This window comes from Rhinatrema bivittatum, chromosome 1 (genome assembly GCF_901001135.1).
Source record: "Rhinatrema bivittatum chromosome 1, aRhiBiv1.1, whole genome shotgun sequence".
Classification (NCBI taxonomy): Eukaryota; Metazoa; Chordata; class Amphibia; order Gymnophiona; family Rhinatrematidae; genus Rhinatrema; species Rhinatrema bivittatum.
In genome coordinates this window covers 349,221,902-349,240,758 of record NC_042615.1, presented here as the reverse complement: position 1 = coordinate 349,240,758, position 18,857 = coordinate 349,221,902, and the positions used below count along the sequence as shown (strand labels likewise).

Sequence of the window (18,857 nt, the reverse complement as noted above, 5' to 3'; positions counted from 1 at the left end):
AGGGTATCCTATATCAGGACAGAGCCTACCCTACACCCCTTCAGTATTTGTCTGTCTCCAGCAGGTGCAGGCAGCTGAACCTGCAGTTTCCCTTTTTCTCTTGAATTTCTTCTCCCTGTGGGGTTTTTCTACCTTTTATTAGCAGGATCAAGCAAGTATTAGTTTGATATTTAAATAAAACAAAAAAAAAAGTAAAGAAATTGTTGAAATACTTGTCTGTTTTTCTACAGGAGACAGTTCTGTCTCCATGCTCTGCTGGGGGCCTAGGAGGGCTTTGCCCCTTGATTCGTCAGCCTAGGCTCCCCATTTCCCGGTGACCTTTGGAGTGATACTGGTGGTCCAGTCAATCCCCCTTGCTGGCCGTCTATCCCCGAGACGTACCTTCCTCGGGCCTTTGGCAAGGAAGTTTGTTCCCCTGCCCTTGCTGAGAGAGAAACAAAATTCCTCAGAAGAAAAGATTTAAAATCAGCCGAGCTCCTCAGCAAAGTTTTAAGCACAACGGACAGCTCTGGCAGCATGCAGAGTTCAGTCTCTGCACTCACTTGCAGGCAGGGCTTGGCTCAGCTGTTTTGGGTTTTTTCTCCCTTCTCATGCCGCGTCCCAGCACTTGCACGGCCTGCGGGGAGCCTGCCATGCAGCTCTCCCGCGGCAGGCTGTGCGAGTGCCTGCCGGGTGGGGAGGGCCCCTCCTCGACACCCGCGAAATCAGCGGCCCAGGGTCGGGCGGCACACCACGTGGCTAGACCTTTCCCTGCCCGACAAACCGCGGGACTGGCAGCCATCTTGGGTGCAGTTTCAGATGCTGCATCGGGACTGCAGGAGGAAGGTGATCCCGATTTTTCTGGTTTCCCGATTTGCACCCTGCCCATTCTCTGGAGGGGGTTTCTGACCCCCCCCCCCCCCCCCCAGCTAAGACCAAGCGGGTTTCTTCTCCGCAGCCTCCTGCGTCACCTGAGGGGCAAGGTTCCATCAGGGTCATTGTGGTGCCAAAGGTGGCACCACCTCCGGACCCTCCCCCAACCTCCGCCGGTGCCTGATCCGGACACTGATCCACTGCTTCCCAGCCCCCCCTCAAGGGGGACGACCCTCAAGTGCTCCGCATATTTCAAAGGGAGGAGCTGGAACCACTCATTCCCTTCATTTTGAAGGAGCTGGGAATTGAGGTGCCCTCTGAGGATATGGTTACAGCCGCTATGCCCGCAAACATGTACCTGGTCCTGGCGGGACTTAGGGCTCCTCCATGTATGTTCCAGTTTCATCCTGTGCACAAGCTGATGCTTCTTAGGGAATGGGAGTTTCCAGAGGAGGGACTCCACGTGGTTAGGGCTATGGACAAGCTCTTCCCTCTCCCTGAGGATTGCCTGGATATGCTTAAGATTCCCAAGGTGGATTCCTCCGTCTCTGCGGTTACCAAGCACACCACCATCCCAGTGTTGGGAGCCACAGCATTAAAGGATGTTCAGGACCGCAAACTTGAACTTTACCTCAAGTGCATCTTTGAGGTCTTGTCCTTAGGAGTCCGGGCGACAATCTGCAGCAGTCTCATGCAGCAGGCAAGCCTCAGGTGGGTCCAACAGTTACTCAGCTCCCAGGACCTGCCGGCTGCAGAGGCGGAGCAGGCAGACCAACTAGAAGGCGCGATTGCATATGGGGCTGATGCCCTTTACGATCTTCTGCGGGTGCAAGCCAGAGCCATGGTCTCCGCAGTCTCAGCCAGGCATGTCCTCTGCTGAGGAATTGGGCTGCAGACGCCTCTTCTAAAGCGCAGCTGGGCACTCTCCCTTTCAAGGGCCAGTTGCTTTTTGGTGAGGACCTAGAGCAGCTTATTAAATCTCTAGGGGAAAACAAGATTCATAAGCTGCCAGAGGACCTCCCGAAACAGTCTAAGTCCTTCTTTCTTTCCCACACTCCCTTCAGAGGACAACGTCGATATAACAGCAGAGCTCGGGGTTCCTTTCTGAGAGGCATTGCTTCCAGGTCCCAATACTGGTCTCATTCCTTTCGGGGACGTTGGTCCTTTCGGTATGGTAGCCAACAACACTCTGCCGCAAAGTCCTCTTCCCAATGAAATGCAGCCGGCCCATTCCTCCGTTCCAAACTTAGGTGGATGGCTGTCCCTGTTTCTCGAGGAATGGGCCAAGATTACAATGGATCAGTGGGTCCTAGAGGTGATAGAAAGAGGCTACGTGTTAGAATTTGCTTGAGACCTACCGGACCTTCATCTAATCTCTCCCTGCGAGAGTCGAAAGCGACCTGCGGTCGAGCAGACTTTGTGCAGGCTGCTGGAATTGGGTGCCATAGTTCCAGTCCCTGTGGAGGAACAAGGGTTCAGCCAATATTCCATCTACTTCATCGTCCCCAAAAAGGAAGGCTTCTTTTGTCCAATTTTGGATCTCAAGCGAGTCAACCGGGCCCTCAAGGTCCCCCATTTTTGAATGGAGACCCTGAGGGCTGTGATAGCGGCGGTCCACTCCAGCGAATTCCTGGCATCACTTGACCTGACGGAGGCTTACTTGAACATTCCGATTCACCTCGAACATCAGAGGTATCTCCAGTTCAAGATCCTGGGCCAACATTTTCAGTTTCGGGCACTCCCGTTCGGCCTCGCCACAGCACCACGTACTTTTTACAAAGGTCATGGTGGTAGTGGCGGCCTCTCTCCGTTGAGGAGTTCTGGTCCATCCTTACCTGGACGATTGGCTCATTTTGGCCAAGTCGGAGTCTCTCTGCAAGTTGGCGGTCGACAGGGTCCTGACTTGTCTCACCTCCTTTGGGTGGATAATCAACTTTTCCAAGAGTAAGCTACAGCCATCCCAGATCCTGGAATTCCTGGGGGCGCGATTCGACACGTGAGTAGGCAAAGTGCTCCTTCCAGACACTTGGGCTCTCAAACTCAGGGAACAAGTGCACAATTTTATCTCTCTTTCTCTACCCCCGGCCTGGGAGTACCCTCAGTTCCTGGGGTCCATGGCCTCCACTATCGATTTGGTTCCTTGGGCCTTTGCACATATGCGTCCATTACAGAAAGCTTTGCTATCCCACTGGAAACCGGTGTCAGAGCAGTTTTGAATGCCTCTCCCGCTCTCCGAGTCTACCATCGCCGAGCTGCAAAGGTGGCTCTCGCCTGGCCACCTTCTGAAGGGGGTGTCCCTTCAGACGCCTCAGTGGATCATTGTCACTACAGACACCAGCCTTTCCGACTGGGGAGCGGTGTGTCAAAACCAGTCTACGCAGGGATACTGGTCCCCAGTCCAATCCCGCTGGCACATCAATCGGCTTGAGGCTTCAGCGGTCCGTCTGGCGCTCAAGGTTTTCCTTACGTTGCTCCATCGCAAGGCAGTGCGGGTTCTCTCGGACAACTCCACCACAGTGCTTATATCAATCGGCAGGGAGGCACCAGGAGTCGCCTGGTGGCCCTGGAAGCTAGCAAGCTCTTCGCATGGGCGGAGCGTCACCTGGATTGCTTGGCAGCTTCCCACATTGCGGGGAAGGAGAATGTTCAAGCCAATTTCCTCAGTCACCAGCGGCTAGACCCCAGCGAATGGGAGTTGTCAGACGGAGCGATGAACCTGATCGCAGGTGGGGTCCCCCTCACTTAGATCTGATGGCCACAATGAACAATACGAAAGCTCCCAGGTTCTTCAGCCACAGAAGGGAGCATTGCGCGGAAGGAGTGGATGTGCTGGTCCTTCCCTGGTCTCATGACATTCTTCTGTACGCTTTCCCCCTTGACCGCTAGTGGGAAAGGTACTCGGACGAATAGAGCTCCATCGGGGTCCTATAATCCTAGTGGCACCCGAGTGGCCCCGCAGACCATGGTTCGCGGATCTGGTAAACCTCGCCACGGACGGCCCTCTCTGCCTCGGTCATCTCCCACACCTTCTTCGGCAGGGACCCGTATTTTTCGATCAGGCGGATCGCTTTTGTCTAGCGGCCTGGCTTTTGAACAGCGGAGATTGAGAAAGAAAGGCTATAAGGAAGAAGTTATATCCACACTTCTGAGATCGCGGAAACAGTCTACCTCTCTCTTATGTCCGGATCTGGAAAGTTTTTGAAACTGTGTGTGCCACGTCGGGAGTGTCTGCTCATAAGCCTCCGGTATCCCAGATCCTTTCCTTTCTCCAGATGGTCTTTCTAAGGGTTTGTCTTTCAGCTCCTTGCGGGTGCAGGTTTCCGCCCTTGGCTCCCTCTTAGGCAACATGGACGGTTACATGCTGGCGGCTCATCCGGATGTCGTTCGTTTCCTCAAAGGGGCCAAGCATCTGAAACCGCCGGTCCGGGCTACTTGTCCTTCATGGCGTCTTAACGTGGTTCTTCAGGTTCTCTGCGAAGCCCCCTTCAAACCTTTACAGAAGGCTTCGCTTAAGGATCTGACTCTCAAAACAGCCTTCTTGGTGTCCATTTGTTCCGCCAGAAGGGTGTCAGAGCTCCAAGCTTTGTCTTGCAGGGAACCTTTTCTACGTTTTTCAGATTCGGGGGTATCCCTTAAGTTTACCCTCCTTTCTGCCGAAGGTAGTGTCTTCTTTTCACGTCAATCAGTCAGTGGAACTCCCAGCCTTTTCTTCTGAAGACACAGCAAACTCGTCTGGCAGTGATCTCCGGTGCCTGGACGTAAAACGGGTCTTAATGCGCTACCTCGAGGTTACTAATGAGTTACGGGTCTTGGATCATTTATTTGTCCTCTGGAGTGGTCCAAAGAAGGGTAACGAGGCTTCTAAGGCCACGATTGCTCGTTGGCTAAAAGAGGCTATTGCGTTGGCGTATATCTGTAAGGGCCGACCGGTTCCGGAGGGCTTAAAGGCCCATTCCTTGCATTCTCAGGCCACTTCTTGGGCAGAGAATTGGTCTCTCCGCAGGAAATATGCAGGGCAGCTACTTGGAAATCTCTGCATACCTTTGCTCGTCATTACCGCCTCGATATACAGGCTCCAGTTTTTGGCTCCTTCGGACGGCAGGTTCTTCAAGCGGAACTGTCTAGGTCCCACCCTATGTAGGGAAGCTTTGGTACATCCCACGGTCTGAACTGATCCAGGTACATACAGGGAAAGGAAAATTGGTTTATACCTGCTAATTTTCGTTCCTATAGTACCATGGATCAGTCCAGACCCCCTCCCATGCTCGATCTCTTCCATCCGCTGGTAGTTTCTTTCCTTATAGGTTCCTGGATACTGGATACCTGAATCTTTTATTAGTGCTTTAAGGCACCGGAAGCATCTTCCAGATGAAAATGATTTTCTTTGCAAGAGCGATATTATACAGAATTCTTTCAATGGTTCAATTGTTCAATTTATCAATTTCTGGTTGCTTGCTTGATCTTTTACAAGTTAAATCTGCTTTGAGAATGTTTATACTGAAGGGGTGCAGGGTAGGCTCTGTCCTGATATAGGATACCTTTTCAGTTTTGGTCTGTCTCCATCTGCTGGACAAGAGGCTCAACCCACGGGCTGGACTGATCCGTGGTACTACAGGAACGAAAATTAGCAGGTAAGAACCAATTTTCCTATTCTTCATCCAAACAAGCAAAAGCTGCATTAACTATAAATGGATTAATTTGATTTAAATAGGAAAGTATGCCTGTTTAAAGAGTACAGTTTTCAAAGCAACTTTAAATGATTTTGTACAGGTTAACAATCTCAATTCTTCTGGAAACGAATTCCAAAAATTAGGCGCTACCAAAGAGAGAGAACAGTTCCTGGTCTCAGCAAGCCTAGCCTGTTTCATCAAGGGAACATCAAGTAGACCCCGTTGTTGAGACTTCAATTTCCTTGAGGGTTGATAGAGGTGGACAAGTGCATTAGCTCAAGGGCAGTCATTAGAGGTGATCAATTTGTACACAGTTGTCCCAACTTTATACTTAATCTTTTGAACAATGGGCAACTAGTGCAAATCAATCAAGACTGGGGAAAAGAGATAGTTATACCATCTACCTGAAATGAGCCTAGCAGCAGTGTTTAACAGTTGTAATGGTTTTAATATAACTGCCGGAAGTCCAATGTAGATTGCAATCAATTACTGGTAGAATTGATCCCTGAACTATGGTGCAGAAGTTGGCCTTGTCAAGCAGCTGTTTCAGACCATAAAGGACCCATAGCTTGAAAAAGCATACTGAAATCACAGATTTAATATGTTGGTGAAAAGAGAGGACTGCATCAATCCAGATACCTAGTTTTTTTTGTTTTTTTTTTTTTTTTTTACAAAACTGTACTGGAAACGATAGATTTTTTTTTTTTCCAACTCTTTATTTTAACCCAAGCACAGTAATTGTACAGCATCTTAGATAAGCTAATAGGAACACCATAAGATAAAGCAAGGTATAACCAAAACCAGTCATGTCTATTTAGGAAATTACTCTGTCATGTCTCCATGACCAATGCACTGTCCAAATGCCATTATAAGTGTCCTTTTGCTCTCGAAGAGCTAAGTCAGTTGCTCCAGTGAGGCAATCTCCACTACCTTCCTTTCCCGGCACTGCAGACAAGGAGCTTACTTCCACGTGTACACGATGGTGAGGCATCCAGCACGTAGCTGCCGGTTGGTGAGCTTCCTTCGGCCTCGCATACATGACCTGTCCTGCCAAAAGTTCAGTAGACAAATCAGGGATCCCTGTGTGAGGATCTCCCACAAATTTGCAAAATATATTTCAGAGCTTGCTCACTAAACACTTGCACTAAAAGACACTCCCACTGCATATAATTGCCCATCTCCCCACACCCATGCCAACATGCAGGGCTGCTAGCACTGAATTTAGCAAAAACTCTGGCGTGTGATATGTTCAGTTTAGCAGCTTGTATAGAAGCTCTCTTTTTTTATACAGACAGAAATTGTAGTGGCAGCACACCATATTTGCTTCCAGTCCTCCAATCCAACTCTGTCTGCAAATCGCCATTCCAGGAAGTAATTAAGCCCATTGACATCTTTTCTGCTCTCATCTCATTACCAATACACAAAATGCTTTAATCAAACATCTGCCTCCCTTTTTATGACAAAAAAGTCCCTCTAGCACCTCACTTTCCTCTGCTTCCTCATCCACCCCTTGCATGTTAGTGATATCTCTTCTTAACTGAAGGTATAAATGCGCGATTAGAAATTGCAAACTCAATTCACCAAGTTAGAGAAGGGTTTAACCTGCTTGTCTGTCAGGAGTTGTCCCAAAAACTTTAAGCCCTACTCTTCCCACTCCACCATATCTACAGAGAAGGTCGCCTGTGAAAGTCAGGGTTTTTAAATAGAGAAAACACGTAAGATGGCTCGGTGCAGAAAATCCCTAGTTTCTTATTGACTGTGGCCAAATTTTAAGGGTGTGGGCTACGATTGGATTGGCTCTGCTCACAGTCCGTAGGCTATCAAAGTGGGGGGCAGATGAGGCAGTGCCACTAAACTGATATCTTGCGCACATCCTCTTTCTAAGGCAGCATTTCCCACCCGGTGTGCCGCGCCTGGAGTCTCATTTCCCGTTTCCCTCCTGGCCTGCAGAATGTCGTCCTGACCACAGGGGGTGTCGGAGAGCAGTGATTATTGGCAGCTGCTCCTGCTTCCCCTCTGCAGGTTCCCCTGGGCAACAGAAACTGCTCAGGGTTCTGTAGGCTTGAGACTTGCTGGCCCCGTGCAGTTCAGATTAGAGGGAGGCTGGCGAAGGAGGAAGTAGCAGCACTTGGTAAACATCTCCCAGACTTTAGCTGTTCAGGGATTGGGGGTGGAGTGGGGGAAGTGACAGATGAATGTGCCACAGTGTGTGGAAGAGGAGAGGGAAAGGAAGGTGAGGATGCCAGGAGATGGGGGACAAAATTTGTGCAGACTCCACAGGTAAGAAGTACCCACAGGCTTTGTCCCAGTGCGGGGGGGTCTGAAAATTGGCTCCTAATTGGGCTTCAAACTGAGAACTTGTGTACAATTGTGCTCCCTTTTCAGGTTCCAGTATTTTGGACAGAGCAGTAATAGAACACAATTTGCTGTCTGCAAGCAAACTCTATAACAATATTACCTTTGAAGAGCTTGGAGCATTACTGGAGATTCCTGCAGCCAAGGTAACTTTTTATTTTATTTTTTATTTAGTAGTAGCTGGCTTATTTTAAAGAGTAGTTTAACTAGCCTCTGTTAGCCTTTATCTACTACTTCAGGTATGGATTTTAGATTTAATTATTCACCTTTTCTAAACCTGAACTCAAGGTGAGTTACATTCAAGTGCAGTAGGGATTTTCCTTCGGAAGCTTTACAATTTTAGTTTGCACCAGAGCCATTGGAGGGTGCAGTGACTTAACTCAGCATCACAAGGAGTATCAGTGGAATTTGAACCCTGGTTCTCAGCCCATTGCTCTAACCAGTAGGCTATAGTATTGGAGTGGTATATGAAAAGGGAGGTGTTTCACCCCTTGTGACTTGAGATTCAGCTGAATTTGAACCCTAGATGGGGTGTATCTGATCAGATTTAAACTAAGAGCAATTGTTGGTATCCTAAAATTACCGTACAGGCTTCCATGGTCAATGGTATCTGATCAGGAGATGCTGAGGAGTAGGAGTAGAACTGGCTAAGTTTGCATGATCTTTCTACACTGACTGGCATTAAATGGTGCTAGGAGTATTTTTTTTTTTTTCCATAAGCACCAAAAAGACTAGTGCATCTAACGTTTAAAATTGAGCTACACTAAAATTCATATTTTTTTTATCTGTTTAAAACAGGTTTCTTTTTAAGCACTATTAGCTAAAAAAATTAATGTAGTATTGGGAAGAGACGATACTTTCATAAGGCTAAGTATTCTTGTAAGGAGAGATCCCTTACATAATCCATGTACTGCAAATCAAGATGAAGTTCCTTAGATAGGGATGAAGAAAGCAGCTGCGAACACCTGATAGACCCATTCCCTGACATATACAGAATGTTAAAGGGGTTAACACAAAACGGAATGAAGCTGCTAAAATCAACTTCTGCTGGACTATGCAGTAACGAGCTGTATTTTAGCTTGGAGATGTTGACAAAAGTAGAATGAAAAGAGTATAAGCAATTCCTCCAGTGTCTGTCTTCTCCAACGTCTTGCTTTTCAGGCAGAAAAAATAGCGTCTCAGATGATAACTGAAGGCCGTATGAATGGGTTCATTGACCAAATTGATGGAATAGTTCATTTTGAAAGTAAGTACTTCCTCAAATCAAATATGAAACGTGAGACCCTATGGACAGTAAGAAACTAAAAGCTGCATTTTAGGATGAGAATTGATTGATTTACACTTGATGATTCCCCTGGCACTATAGTGAATTCCATTACTTACTAAAATCATGAAAAAAAAGAAACCAGTTAAGTAAATACTTTTTATCATTATTTTTCTTTTCTGCCTCCCAGGGTTACAGGCAGAGTCCCCCAAACTGCAATTCTGCAGCCACTTCCTGTGGGCTCTAGAATTTAGTGGTCTCTGCAGAATCGTAGTGGGAGATCAGAGGCCACGTGGGCAGCAGCTGATAGGCAGTGCATTTCCAATCCCTTCCAGTTCCTTCCCCTCCCCCACCCTCTGCACTGATCTGGCAGCGGGATCTGGTGAGCAGTGGGGTGCATTGGGCCACATCCTCCCCCTCTGTTGTCTGAGGGCCTGACATGGGAATCTGGGTGGTAGGAAAACAGTAGATAAGGATATAAGAAGTGATGCGGCATGATGGCTGCAGAGGAGAAGTGGAGAGATGAATAAAGATTATAGAGGGGGAAGGATGGTTGAGAGAGAGAGGATAAGGTTGTAGAAGGAGAGGTAAAATTTAGCAAGATGAGATTGGTGGGAAAGAGGATTAGGAAAGATGATTACGATATACCTAGGACTGATACACAGGTATGTCAAGAGAAGAATGTAAATGAATAAAGGCTTATATAGGCAGGGGAAATGGGAGGAGAGAGAAAAGACCAAAAAGTAGAAACGTTCATGTAAGAGTTTTCTAGCATTTTAAGTTTGTCACTGATTTTTTACCCACTGCCACACACAAACTTTGGCATAATATCTTCTCTGTTCATTCTGCAAGCATTTTCCAAGAAATAACGTGGATTTTTGTATTTGGATTTAATTATTCATCTTGCCAAACCTATGCCGAAGGTGAGTTACAAATCTGATAACTCCCCCAGAGGGCTTATATTCTAAGGGCCTCCTTTACTAAGCATTCTTTCCCATAGACCACAGAATGGGAGAAAAACCTTAATAAAGCAGGCCCTAAGTTTGCCCCTGAGGCAATGGAGAGTGACGTGACTTGCCTAAGGTCACAAAAAATGTCAGTGAGTGAAGCAGGATTTGAACTCTGGCTTCCCTGGTTCTTAGCCCACTGTTCCTCCAGTTTGTTGCTCAGGATTTTGTTTAAGGCTGATGACGGGAAATGTCTGGCACTGCACACAAGCCTCTTTTAGACACCTAGTAGTGCTTTCTGATGGCTCTCGGATGTTTATCTAAATGCTTCATATGCCTTCAGAAGTGAGTGGTGAATATTTGGGGGGGGATGTAATTGTAACTTCTCCAAGCTACTAAGGTACTGAGAAATTTAAAAGCAGTTTGCCATTATTTATAATTGCTAGATTTCAAAGTACCTCAAGGGCTAGTCACGTTAGGGCAGTGATTCTCACGAGTCCTCAGGACACACCTAGCCTGTTGGGTTTTCAGGATATTTGGATGTTAGATTTAATTACTTGCCTTTTTCAAAATCAAGCTCAAGGCAGGTTAAAGTTCAGGTACTGTAGTTATGTAGTTAGGAAATTTGAAATTTTGGATACCCTAAAACAGGGGTTCTCAACCCAGTCCTTGTGACATACCTAGTCAGGGTTTCAGGATAATCTCTCATGCATATTCATTGTGGATATCCTGAAACGCTGACTAGGTGTGTCACAAGGACTGGATTGAGAACCTCTGCCTTAGGGGACCCAGAATTCTGAATTTCCTAATGTGTATTACTTCTGTCAGTTTCCAAACATTAAGGTAAATATTGACCAGCTGATAGACCTAAATTATACTCAGTTCAAATGTTCAGCACGGACTCGTCCAAACTGATGTAAAGCCAGCAGTCTTGCAAATCGGCAATGTCAGCTTACTTACCAAATCTTTCTAAAAATCATTGGCTTATTCCAGGATCCTCTGTTATAGAACTGATTGGTTCCTGTTATGAGGTTGTGGAATGATTTTGAGTTTTTAGATGTGTATATTTGTTTGGGCTTAAGAGTATATTTAATAATCTTCTGTAATATCAACTTGTGCTCTGCACCTCTGTCTTTTTTTTGGTAAAAGACTACAAATTAATCTTTAAGGTGTGAAAACCGTAAGAAAAAATCCTCTTTAGGTATTCTAAGGATACAAATAGAACCACTCTGGATGTGCTGCCAAAAGATTCATGACTGAAAATAAAGAACTTTCAGCTTTTTGATCTGTAGGAAAATATCATTTGACACAATTTTTCAGATGCAGAGCGGGTTAGGTTGAATTGTTTGCATGAGACACTCTCTTCGCTTTCAAAATGTCTGTTGCAGTGGGCTCCTTGGATTTGACTGATGGATTATGTTCTGCTTGTTTCACTTACAGTGTTAAACTTGATCTTTGATGCATTATAAACCCTGAGCGAGTGTCTGTCTGCGAGACCACGTAAAACATGGGAGCTTGTTTACAATGTGCCTTTAAGGGCAGTCTGGTGCCTCAGTGGTAGGGGTGCAGCCTGCCATGCAGAAGGTACCCAGTTCAATCCCTGGGGATGCTGCCAAATCAAAAAAAAAATGTACCCTTCAGTGATGATGAGTGAGATTAGTCTGACCTGGTATTGCCAACTTATAACTTGGCTCTGACCAGGATATGATCACTTAATCTTCTCTCTGAACTTATTCAGGGAACATTTGCCAGCAAAGTAGAAGAAAGTAAACAGTCAGATGTTCTATATTTTATCTTTTTATGTAGCTCTCAAATGACGTGACCGAATTCAGGTTATTTCAGGAAAGTTGCCCCGCCTTCAGTATTCTGAGAGATGCAATAGTGCCAGAATCCCCAGGCAAAATCTTTGATATCGGAAAATCTGACAACCAGGGGTTCATCAGGTTCACGTGACTGTGCTTTGTAGCGAACGGGCAGATTCTTCCAAAGCTTTCTCAATGTGTGCCTCTTTCTACTCATGCATGTTAATTAGGTTGAAAGTTGTCAAAAATCCTCATAGCTTGGACATTTTTGGTATGAATTTGCTTTTTGTTTTGTATTTCAGCCCGTGAAGCTTTGCCCACATGGGACAAACAGATCCAGTCCCTGTGCTTCCAGGTCAATAACCTTTTGGAGAAGATCAGCCAGACAGCTCCTGAGTGGACAGCTCAGGCCATGGAAGCTCAGATGGCGCAGTGAAATCTACACTTCCCTGTGCCTGGGTCTCAGAGTCATCCCCTCTATACTGTTTGCTGTTTTGAAGTTATCTCCTGCTGTAACATATCCAGCTTTTCTCAGAAGTTGACTGCAGTGCACGCCTAACACTTAAAATTTGCACCACATACATAAGATATTTGCTCATTTAAGGGCTTTGGTTAGAATCTACAGAAGAGACACAAACCTCTGTCATGGTTTTTTGTTTGTCTTTTTTAAAGAGATGTAAAGTGTTTCCTTTTCCTGGTGGCTTTCTCAATAAAAGAAGGAATGAGGTAAATGCCTGTACATTTTTATTTATTTATTTATTGTTTTTGTGGTTTGCTTTTATCTGGAAGCTTCAGCTAGTTAATCTCCACAATGTCTTTAGGCTGATATATATATTTTTTTTTAAATTTTGATTTATATTCCACTCTTTCATACATAACATCTTAATTTTAGCATTACAGATATGAGCTGTGTAATCCACATGTAGGAAAAATGGTGTACAGTGAACTCTCTAACTTGGAATTGTATACTTTTGGAAGGATGGCATTCTGCTTATATTGAAGCCTAGTGGTTTAGAGCAGCAGGCTGAGAATCAGGAAATCCAAACACAAAAACTGGCCTGAGGTAATTAAAAAAGAAACACCAAAATGAGCCTCACTATACACTCTTTAAAAATATATCCTCCTTAATAAAATTCTACATTCAAATTTTCACAAAAATTACATATTTATTTATGAAAGTACTAAAATCTCACATCTTTAATTCATTCACAAATTCTTCATTGAACTAATGACGCTACAACGCTTATCTATACATTCCTAAAGTGCAGCTCTTATTTCAGACACATGAAGTTGTTAAAGTTTTTAAAGTACAGTTCTTGCTTATCTCGCAATGCTTTCATATGAGATTGCTTTCTGGAGTCCAGTCTTGCCAGCGGAACATGAAGTTCCTCTTAGATAATCTTATTAGATTTTTATCTCGATCTCTCTTTGTGTCATGGCGTGACCTGGCTCTCCTCCTCCTCCCCCATACTGGAATAGTGATCAGAGGAGATTACAAAATCAATTCAAGTCTTACAAAACTATTTTTAAAAAATCCAACACACCAGTCCATCAAAATGTAAAACAATAAAAGAATTCACCATAAAACATTCCAGTATGGGATGATTCAATCATAAGAGTGTGGCTGTTTAAAAAGTTTGAATAGCGAATATTCAGGTGATCCTGATGCAACATAAAGAAACATGTGCATGTTGACTGATTTGATAAATGCCCACTTGATTTATAAAAAAAACACTGATTTGAAGATTTGATTTAAAAACTGTAAATGGGTGTCATTACCAAGTGTTTTTGAGATTTGCTAAATAAGAGATTAGTCTCGTCTGCCAGTCCATGCAGATTATATGCCAGTCTGCAAATGCCCGAGTCTGAATTGGGGAACGCCATGACACACAAAGAGATTCAGTTAAAAATCCAATACAGTTAATTAAGAGGAGCTTCTTTGTGTTCCACTAGTAAGATTGGACTTGAGGAAGCAATCACATGTGAAAGCATTGTGAGATAACATTTGTTTCTGAAAGCAAGAACCGTACTTTAAAAACTTTAAGAACTTCATGCATCCGAAATAGGAGCTGCACTTTAAGAACGTATAGACAAGTGTTGTAAGTTCAATGAATAATTTGTGAATGAATTAAAAGATGTGAGATTTTAGTGTTTTGATAAATATGTAATTTTTGTGAAAATTTGAATGTAAAGTTTTGTTTTTTTTTTTATTAAGGAGGATACATTTATAAAGAATGTATAGTGAGGTTAATTTTGGTGTCTGAGAATCGGGAAAGCAAGGGTTCAAATCCCATTGCTGCTCCTTGTGACCTCAGGCAAGTCACTTTTATCTTCCATTGCCTGAGGTACCCACATAGACTGTAAGCTCTTTTGGGCAGAGACTTACTATACCTGAATACTTGTATCCATTGTACAGTGCTGTGTACATCCAGTTGTGCTATAAAAATAAGTATTTAAAACATTTTTCCAAACAGCATGTGTATTATTTGGTTTGGGTGTCTGGGTGTGAATCGGAGGAATTATGCACCTTGTTTGGGAAAAGGGTGCATAATATGGTTTAATGTTCATTACCTATCTGCTTTATTCCTCTGGTGATAAGATGCTGTGCAAAGCTGAACCCTTCAGTTTACATCTGTTTGCCTTTTTTTTTTTTTTGGTCTGGGGAGAGTAGCTTGCCTAGTTCTTTCCTGTACCTGTGGGTTTTCGGCTCTTTTGGAACTAACCAGTACTTGGGCCTATGGTGGTATGAACCAACTTTAAGGAGCCTTTTTTTTTTTTTTTGCTTGGCAGTTTCCTTCTATACGTTTGGATTTCCAGTTCAGCTGTAATTGGCCTCTTGTGCTATGCAGCCATGAGCCTTCATTCACAACTACCTGAGCTGTTTTCTCCTAATTTTTAGATCCAGTGATGATGACTGACTGCATCTGGATCAGCGTCTGGAAGCTGAGGTGCTGGGGTAGGAGGATCCATAGGGTTTTGCCCACCCCCCAGTTATGGTCCTAATCTGATTAGTCCCCTGGGAATCAGGGAGTTTGAGTGCCTGGTCAGTAGATACCCAAAGCACCTTTGCAGGTAGAAGGCTTGTAGGGACCTTCACACAAGGGGGATCTGTGTGGGGTTCCTCTGGCTGCAGCAAGCTAGCACCATAAGCCTTGTGCAGCAAAAGAACAAAATCAGTGGAAAAATGAGTGGGATTTTTTCCCTGGCATTGGAGGATGAGGGGCATTGTCCTGAGGGTCAGGGACCACATCCAGAGAATCCACGGGGCTTAAATCGGGGGGGGGGGGGGGATGGATGAAAATTCAAATCCCTTACCCCATCGGGTAAGGAAACAGGCTCGATATCCCCCAACAAAATGGGCTGCCGTTCCTGCAGTTTTTGGGTCCGGGGCTGATTTAACCTGCACCGATGAGGGCCCCTCCCCGCCGTTCAAACAATTCGAGCAAACTTCCTTGCGGGAGAGCCAGGAGGCCAGCTCTCCGCATGCAATGCAAAATGGAGATCTCGGCATCCTGAGCAGGAGGGGAAATGAGAAGCTGCCGCAGGAAAACAGCAAAGTCCTCCGGAGCCTGGCCGTGAGCGGGAGAGAGAGAAAAAAACTGCTCTGCTCTCCGCTCCTTCCCCCCCCCCCCCCCCCCCGTAAGCTGCCAGTCCTTGTCCAAGCTACTGAGCAATAAAGTGAAGGGAGACTTTTTTAGGTGTGTGGTTTTTTTTTCAAACAGCTTAAAGGGACAGGAAAGTTACTTCTGTCAGCAGGAGACCCCAGGCATGAACTCAGGGGTCTCAACGGGGGAGGGACTGGACCACCATTATCACCCCAGAGCCAGACAGACTGTCACCGGGAAAGGGTCCTAAGCTGAAGAAATCAAGGGGACAGAAACACCCCCCCCCCGCCCCCGCCCCCCCAGGCCCTAGTAAGAGCGAGGAGCTAGAATTATACTGCTCCTGAAACTTTTGTTTTTAAGACAGCTGAAACTAATCAAATATTTGCTTGATCCTTTATAAGTAAAGAAAGAAGGAAGAAAAACTTCCTCGACCGAAGAAACTGCAGGTTCTACTATCTGCAGCTGCTGGAGACAGAGAAATACTGAAGGGACACAGGGTGAGCACTGTCCTGATATAGGATACCCTTTGAGTTTTCTCTGTCTCCCTCTGCTGGACAGGAGGCTCAACCCACTGTCTGGACTGATCCAGGTACGTACAGGGAAACAGATTTTAACTAGTAAACTGAGCAGGAAGTTATAGAATGGGGATAGAAGCAACCTGAAGCTCATTTTGCCCCCTTCCGCCCCAGTGACTTCAGTCACCATGAGAACACCATAACATGAATGATGAAGAAGCAAGCACTTATATTTTGCTGTTTGTCATAGAAATGGCCTTGTTCTCTATCTTGTGTATAGATGTAATAGAACATGTGCATGGCTACTAGGAGAATGAAGTTATTGTAGTTCTGTTTTGCTGAATAGTTCTTATGTTATATAACTTATGTATAGAATCAGTAAACTATCACTTTTGTAAAAACTCAGCCTGGAATCATCTGGAGAGGTTGAATATTGTCTGCTTTTTTATGCCATTTTAAAAAAGTGCTTTTAGCTTACACCCTGGCATAATATCAGCTAATGTGCAGAATGGTAGTAATGATGGGAAGACCTGCATGAGCATGACTGAAAGGCAGAAGAGCCATAAAAACAGCAGCTTTGAATGATAAGGGGACCTGGGGGGGGGGAGGGGGGGCGAGGAGTGGTGGGAGAAGGGGCCAGATGAACTCTGGAAATGATGGTAGACACGAGGGGAGGTGGTAATCTAAAGCACTCAGTACCTATCGAATGACAACTGAGGTTTCTTAGCACCCAGCCAGATGGATTCAGGACCAGTGGGTTATGCACCTCTACCAGCAGATGGAGGCGGAGCAAACTGACATCACAATACATATACTTCTGCAGTGACATCAGCCTGCCAGTATTCTCCATCTCCAGCAGATGGAGGACGTGCATTTCCTCACTAGGGATTGCTTCAACTTTTTGAGGAGAATTAATAGGAGCTTTGACTTGCCTTGCTCTCCTGCATTGGTGATACCCAGTTAAGAATTCCTGAGGTGATTTCTGTGGTCCCTCAGATGAGGACCTTGGTCCGGTAGCTGGTTCGTCAGCCGGCATGGACATAGCTGATTTAAAGCAGCTGAAAGGCAGAGGGTGCAGGAAGTCAAGCATGGCGGTAACGATATATGCCCTCTTCCCCGCAGCTGGAGACCATCTCTGTACTTAGCTGGGAAAGGCCTAGCTCAGGAAAGTTTAAAAAAAAAAAAAAAAAAGGTCAGAGACAGAGTAGAGGAGTTATTAAAGGACTTCCTCCGGTCTCTGTGCTCAGCATGCCGTTCTGACTTTTCTTCCCGCTCCCGTGGGGGTTAAGCAGCCGGGGTAGGCTAGGCCCCGCTGTTAGGCTTTTTTCTGTGTGCCACATGGTAAGCCGCAGAGGCGTTTTTGCATGCTTTTTTTTCTGCGCGTTTGGCTGCCCTCTGCAGGACCACCAGTACGTGCAGGTGCATCTGGCTGTGCGTTTGAATTGTGTGCCCAATTTCTTTTGGGCACACTGCCTGTGCGCACATTCTGGAACATATTGGTTGTGTGCCTAGGTTTGGCAGTCACCATGCACTTAGTTTTACAGCGCATAACCTTGGGACCCATAAATTTGGTACACTGAAATTCTTTAGCTTGAATTCAGCTAAAATTCGCCTGTTAAGTGTACTGATGGACTAATGGCACCTGTGGCTAAGAAACCTAAGTGCCTTTCCCTCTGTGCTGCCTGTCACATTCAGGCATCTCAGCCTAGAGTGCCCTCTAACATGTGCCAGCGCTGCTTCGAGTCTCAGGGAGAATTATCTTCCTCTGCTTTTACTAAGCCTGGTTCTTCCCAGCCTGATGATGGCCTGGTTAAGGACATGTCAGGAGGGACGCCTGACCTTGGAACTCCCTTGGCTGGTTCGTCAGCAGGGGATGGCAGATCAGTGAGCACAGCACAGGTGCCTTTCTGGTTTTGGCATGGATCCTTTCTTCAGGTGCAGCCCTTAGCCCCGTCCAATCCTGTCAGGTCAGATTCTCAGGCAGTGGCCTCTCTTCTTCCAAAGTGCACCTTGATTCACAGCAGGTACTCCCGATAGGGATCCAGATGGCACTGATGATGAGGCAGATCCTGGCTCGCTAGAGTATGGGGGACATCCCTTTTGGGGCTAGAACTGTATATGACTATGCTGCGGTTCTTTCATAGAGATGAACTTCTGGCTCTGATTTCCCAGACACTGAAGATGCTCGAGTCAAAGAAAAATCCCATTTTGGTTTCTTTGCATAAAGCCTCTTGTTTTTCCCCTGTGATGAAGGCCATCAAAGAATTGATTGATCTTGAGTGTGACACCCGAAAGGCAAATTTCAAAGGGGGTTGGACCTTGGAGGGCCTGAACCCCCTAGATCCAGTGGTGAGAGAGCATCTGCAATTTCCAAAAGTGGATGCGCTAGTCTGTGCCGTCTCTAAACTTTTCAAGGACTCCTCTTGAGTGACTGGATGTAAACACCTTGGTCCTTGTCCTGGAAGGAATCCAGAAGTATCCTGGATAAGAAATCAGATAAGTGTTGGTATCCCAGTACACAGTCTTGCTTTGTGCTATTTGGCATTAGGAAAGGATCAGAGAATTTGTCACATTCCTGCACCTTGGTCAGCATCTCTGGAAGGATCTGATGATGAAACCAGACTTTTCTGGGCAGTTTCTGGAGGATTTTCCATAGATAATTGCAGGTGTTTCAAAGGCCTTCATCAGGTCTGTAAAGACTATGTATGGATCTTGATTTTACTAGCGGCACTTCTCCAGAAGTGTGACTTGTAGTGGAGGGATTTTATGTCACTGTTAATAAAGTCCAAAAAAACACACCAGAAACCGGTCCAATATTGCAGTAGCAACCAAGAAAAAAGAACCGGT

The 18,857-nt window shown here is 45.5% G+C and overlaps 1 protein-coding gene and 1 non-coding gene across 3 annotated transcripts in view; both read left to right on the top strand.

The window, feature by feature from the left end:
* Nucleotides 1-14,355, top strand: part of COPS4 (COP9 signalosome subunit 4) — a 43,723-nt gene extending 29,368 nt beyond the window's left edge. Inside the window, exons 8-10 of one of the 2 annotated variants that reach the window (XM_029599596.1) lie at nt 7,908-8,023; nt 9,039-9,123; nt 12,193-14,355. In XM_029599596.1, the coding sequence (XP_029455456.1) occupies nt 7,908-8,023; nt 9,039-9,123; nt 12,193-12,326 (335 nt within the window). In that variant the 3' untranslated portion in view covers nt 12,327-14,355. The remainder of the gene's footprint in view (nt 1-7,907; nt 8,024-9,038; nt 9,124-12,192) is intronic. The other variant, XM_029599606.1, reaches the window with a different exon arrangement.
* Nucleotides 11,728-11,820, top strand: LOC115082799. The gene has a single exon (XR_003854288.1). It is a non-coding gene; the product is annotated as a Z30 small nucleolar RNA (small nucleolar RNA).
* Nucleotides 14,356-18,857: the final 4,502 nt, after the last annotated feature.